At 42.4% G+C, this 5887-nt stretch overlaps 1 protein-coding gene across 1 annotated transcript; it reads right to left on the minus strand.

Moving 5' to 3' along the window:
- Window positions 1-1974: 1974 nt before the first annotated feature.
- On the minus strand, window positions 1975-4849 carry IFT70B (intraflagellar transport 70B). Its single transcript, XM_074338496.1, has one exon. It carries the CDS (start codon window positions 4591-4593, stop codon window positions 2596-2598), a length of 1998 nt encoding a protein of 665 aa, XP_074194597.1. The 5' UTR covers window positions 4594-4849; the 3' UTR covers window positions 1975-2595.
- Between the last annotated feature and the right edge of the window lie 1038 nt (window positions 4850-5887).

Genomic DNA, 5887 nt, shown 5'->3' on the forward strand with positions numbered 1-5887 from the left:
TCTCCTGAATGGGTCAGGGTTAGCTGCTGTACACCTGACCTTCACAAATGGCATTAGTGTGAACATCCATGCCACAGCTGAGGCCAAATTCAAAAGGGCTGTCATGTGTAATATGAAGCCTTTCTCATGTCACTGATCAAAGGAGTCTGCGAATGTGAAATACTGAGTATATTTGATCTGTTTAAAATGTGCAGTTATTATGAAGAAATATTAAAGGAATAAAAGCTTTAGAAATACAGGGAAATCTCTTTTGGTGAAGAAAAGTGCTTTTAGCATCGAGTACATAAAGTCCCAGGAGCATAGAACAAAGCTTTTCATTAGAACTTTAGGAATGAAAGCTTTCATTCAAACAACAAAATATGGAGACATTGTAAAATCATTTGCCTGTTAGCATCAGTAAGCTGAGTACTTAAAGGTGAGTTGAAAAGAAGCACATCCTAAAAATAAAGGACAAAAAGTGCCTGGGGAGTTAGAAATGTCCTCACCCTTCTCTGTCTCCTCCAGTGCTCTGATGGCATGGTTCATGAGTCTTTGCTGTCACTAGGTAGCAATCTATCAATCCTGGTGGGTGCCTCTCTAGAGAGCCGAAGTAAGGAAGGGGACAAATACCATGACTGACCTTTATTCCTTTACTCAGTGGTAGGAGCAGTCAGGATTTCCTGATGCATTACTCACCAGGAAATCCCAACTGCCCAGCGGCAAGGGGTTAAAAACTGTTCTGAAAGCTTTTTATGTTCTGAAAAGCTGAATTACACATAGATGCAAACCACAAACACAGAGCACCTGGGTAAATAAAGTGTGACTGAATAAAGGCTGGGTTATTTGCAAAAGGGAATCTGGAAAACATTTGCTTTTGGGTGGTTAACATTACTTACACTTTATGCTTTTTCTTTCTTAAGAAAAAATAGAGGAAATGTCCAAAAAAAAAAAAAAAAAGAATTTTAACATCCCTGTTGAAAATAAGATTTCAGTTCATTTACTTTCCAACTGTTAAGAGGCTATGAAGATTGAGAGGTGCACAGAGCTACTACACAAAGCAGCAGCAATACTTTTAGTACAAAACTTGTTGAATACGTCCCAGAAATAGAATTGTGTAATGGGATGCACTGAAAAGGTCATTAAACATTGATTGTCCTCCAAATATGGGTCAAACATCAATAGGAAATCATTGAGGTTAAATTTAAGGTTTTAACCTTAAGGTTAAAATGCTTAAATTGAAGACCATTGGACTTCATAATAAGCCAAAATTTTTGATAGACCTAATAGAATTTGAGCACCCAGGAGGTCATGTTACAGAGGATTCATGCTGAACACATACTCATCTGGGTACCTATGTGGCTAAGTGATTTCTCCTTTAAGGAAAAAAATAATAATAATCTTATTATGGCAGGGGTTCACTATCATTAGAAAACTATTAGATTGAGCCATAGGAAGGTGCTACTTCTGTAGGTCAAAAACTCTCAAAATGAGCAATTTCATATAATTCAGCCTGATACGTGTTTTTTTTTTCTAAGCCAGGTCAAGTTGGGGTTGACAGATTTATGGAGAGAAAAAGGGAAATAGTAAAGTTCTTGTATGGTACAGAAAGTAAAATACCTAAGCAGAATGAGTGGGTTTCTCATTGGGAGGGTTGTGGGTATGAAACTAGCATTATGAATCTACCTATGATAAGGTTTCGAAATTGATTTTTTCATTTGTGATGGAGGCAGGAGAAAAGTTTGGTGGGGTCATGGGAATAGTGTAGACTTTTCCTTACCTGAGAGGCTACAACATGCAAACAACTCCAGCATTAACATATCCTAAGTTGCAAACACAAAGGTAGAATTAAGAACTGAGCTCTCTGGGTACCTTTACTATTATTCACTGTTAGTGATAAATGAGAGCAGAGTTAGGAAAAACTAACAGTATTTCTATCTTGTTCATATATTCAAGTTATTAACAAATGGAACAAAAGAAAACCATGTAAAATTGTTTCTTTGACAATTGTTTATTGTCTATACAACATAGCACCATAATTCTGTTAAGGGCACAAGATTTCCCACTGAATCATGCACATAAAAACAAACAAACAAACAAAAAACCCATAACCTAAGTAATTTTGGTTACACAAAGCCAAAACATCCTAAACTCTGTAAAATGTATGCGTTACAAATTAATATAATTATGAGCGTAAATTGTGAGAATAGAACATGCAGGCCCTAAAATTATCATTAAAAGCCCAGAAATCCTATACATTAATCACTGAGTTCTAGGTTTGATGGTGCTAAGCTGCTGGGTTATATAATCCTTGGGCAGAGGACTCTCAAAATACAACAAAGCGCAAACGATAAAAAAAGGAGGGAACATAGGCATTACAAATTCTAGTAGATTCAGTGTCCCCATTCACTGTTGAATTTTTCAAACATCTTCCTAGGGGTCAAAATTCTTATATTTCACTTAGTGAATATTTTAAAAACAAAAGATAAATCAAAATATTATAATTTTGAAGTGTACAAATTTCAACATACAGCAAAGTAAAGGTGCCAATTGCTAATACAGATAAAACAGTACAAAATACATACATAAAGCCATTATAAAAGCCAACATAACACATGACTACATATTCCATCCTACAATCTCATAAATCAAAGCTTTTAACTGTCTGGATTCATAGGTGACTGTATTCTTTCCAATATGCATTCTTTCTTCTTCCAAAGGTTGTTCAATAATGGCAGGTACATTCCTGCCATGAAGTTCACAGTGTTCTAGAAACTGGATACATTCTTGAATAACACTGTCACGAAGCATGATTGTGTGTTTTGACATGTTTTCTAACAAGGACAGGAAGCATCTTTTGGCATAATACCAGGTATCAGTTCCCAGTTTTTTATTATAAGGTTCTAAGCTTTTGATAACTCGAGAAATCCCAAAGTCATGATTTCCTTTGGCACAGTAAAGTGTCCCAATCACCAAATTCACAATGCAGAGATGGTATATTTTCTTATCTGGGTCATTATAGGAGAGCTGCTCTTCCTCCTTCTCAATTTTCCTCATCAACTCCTCGGCTTCTTCATTTTGACTCGTCATAATATATGAAACACAGAGGTTGGCCAGTACAATAGCACTGACATTCAGGATGTTGTCATAATGCTTCTTGACTATGGGCTCATAAAAACCGATGGCTTCTTTGTATTTGTTTTCTTGCATGAATAGAACATGAGCCACATTCAGCTTCCACACATCATGGTCATTGCAGAATTCCACAGATTTGCGGAAGATCTTTTCTACCATTGGGTAATTTTCAAGGTTCCAGTAGATTTTCGCTTGGGCCATCAACACAGGAATATATTTCTCCAGGATGTCGTCGTATTCATTCACTGCCTTTTTGACAGCGTCATCATCTCTACAGTGTCTTGCTTCCTGCGTTTGTATAGTGAGTTTCCTGAGCTGCTCTGTCAGCATCCCTGCTAGTCCATCAAGCTTAATGAACGCCTCCTCAGGAGCTGTTGGACAAGTGATCATGGCATCCAAGAAGTCATAGAGATAGGGTGTGAGGAACTTATAAGTCAAGTGAGCATTCTCTGCCAGGACATCTGCTGCCAGGTCAAAATACTCATACTTACAGTAGAGCAACAACAGGTTGCCAAAGGTCTCTGGGGGGAAGGGGTTCTGTTGGAGCAAAAACTGTAGCTTTTCAAACCCTTCTGTAGGCCTGGCATCCATGTTCATTAGCGCCTGGTTGTGCAGGGTCACAGGGTCTAACTCCTCCTCTGCCCTAGGTGGCATGTCAGTGAGGGCTTCCTGGGCCGCCTCATAGTTTCTCAGTTGGTATTCTATGGCTGCCTTGAGGTTGAAGGCTTCCACCAGAGCAGTCTGGTGAAGGACTAAAGTGTTGCCAACACTGCGAACATCAATGCCTTCGGTGGTCATGCCCACACCTAGCTCTGGGTGCTGGCGGATGCCACGCTCAACAATGTCGGCGATATGCTTCAGCGCTGGGGCATAGCGCCGGTTGCTGTAATAGGCTAAAGCCAGGTTGTAGGAAAGGTCAGGCCGGTAGCCTGAGGCCTTCAGGGCTGCAAAGAACTTGGAACACGCGGCTTCATACTGTCCCTCCTTGTAGAGCAAACATCCCAGGTTGACCTGGCCATCGGGCTCATTCTCGCCCCCACTGTCTTCTCCCCCTTCCCCACTCAGGAGCTGCTCCACCAGGCTCCTGGCCCCAGGCAGGTCGCCCTCGCTGTACTTGATAGCAGCTTGTAGATGGAGGACCCGGCTGTGGTAGGTGGGGTTGTCCAAGAGGAGGAAGGCCACCCGGGTGGCCTCTGGATAAAGGCAGGCCTTGTAGAGGGCCTGGGCCTGGTACAGGCGGTACTGCTCCAGGTCCGGGTGCAGCTGGCTCAGCTGCTCATAGCACTCGGCCGCCAGAGCGAACTCCTGCAGGCGGTAGTAGCAGTAGCCCAGCAGCGACAGGCCGGCGCGGCTCCTCGGGCTCCGCTGGAGCTCTCCGCTCAGCAGCTGCACCGCTTCGGCGTAGCGGTTATCCCGGATCAGCCGGTACACGACGGCGGTGAACTCCCCGTCGGGGATCTGAGTGCCGCCCAGCCCCGCCATAACCGCCACGGAGGTTATGCGTCCTGGTTACCAAGGCAATAAGCCAACCGGAAACGGAAGACTAAAGACTGTTTGGGTTGTTTTGTTTTTTGCATGCTCCCAAATTTACTTTGCAGCGGACCAACCAGACTAGGTTGGAAAGAAGTCACTGATGTGAAGGTCTCTGTATCTGGTCAGGTCCCCGAAAAGTTCAAGAGTGTGAGTGGTGTTAGCCTGCAAGGGAAATGGCAACGCCTCCGGCTATTTCAGAGGCGGAAACTCTACTTCCCGGCATGCACCGGTGCAATCGCGCTGCCGCTGCGTCCGCGTCCGCGCTGCATGGCGGGAGGCGTAGTCTCTGCGGGACCGACCCTCCCCAGTCGGGGTAAGAGGCTTCACTGGTCCCTTTTTCCTATCGTTGGTCAGCATTGCCGGCTGTCTGTTTCTGCTCGGTCTCTGACGTGGTAGAGGAAGGTTTGCGTTCTGCATTTTTGAACCTTCTACACTGTGCAGCTTTCAAATGGTGTGGTTCCATGTTATTTTAGTGAAAGGAACGGGGATGGAAAAGGCGGAACGTCAACATGGTTTTTTTTCCGGAATTAGAGTAGGTTCTGTTTTCCGGCCAATCTGTGGGCACCCTTTCTAAGAATAGAATAGTGCAGCAACCAGGTGTTCTTATTTCGTCGTTTCCAGAGATGAACAGAAAGAAAGAGTGCAATGGATATTGTCTAGTACTGGGAGAAGATTGACTTTAGTTCCAAGTGTCTCCTGCTCCAAGTTGTCCATAACAAAGAATATTACTGAGCACATTCTAGAGTTTAAACTTGGCCCTACAACCTGCCTTGACCCTCCAAATTTCACTGCAAGTGGAAACATTAAAAAAATCTATGACCTCGTCTTTTCCAAGGATGAAAACAACCAAAAAATTCCACGACCAGAAATGTTCCTTTTTCTATGCACTGTTACTCTTCTAACGCTCTAGATCTACTTAATCAGCCAGTCTGTGGGGTGTGTGTGTGTGTGTGTGTGTGTGTGACAGAGAGGAAGATACCCAGTCTTTATTGTTGGGCTTTAATAATGTTTGTGGGTATTATTGAAATGACGAAAATTGGATTTTCTGTAAGTTAAAATTTTTTAAATTGCCTACAGTTTAATATTTTTCCCTTAGATTCTTAGTTTGAAGATCTCTGGAGATTTGCTGGACTGTACAGAAACCATTCTGGATTTTTTTTAGTTCATTTGTCATATATTTGGAATAGGTGCTCTTGATTCCATGTTACTACCTCAGGGCTATTTTTATATAAATTCTTTTTAA

Source organism: Rhinolophus sinicus, linkage group LG01, assembly GCF_036562045.2.
Source record: "Rhinolophus sinicus isolate RSC01 linkage group LG01, ASM3656204v1, whole genome shotgun sequence".
NCBI lineage: Eukaryota > Metazoa > Chordata > Mammalia > Chiroptera > Rhinolophidae > Rhinolophus > Rhinolophus sinicus.

What these genes read in the sequence shown, in the direction of transcription:
- IFT70B (XM_074338496.1), bottom strand. Translation starts at nt 4,593, where the DNA reads ATGGCGGGGCTGGGCGGCACTCAGATCCCCGACGGGGAGTTCACCGCC.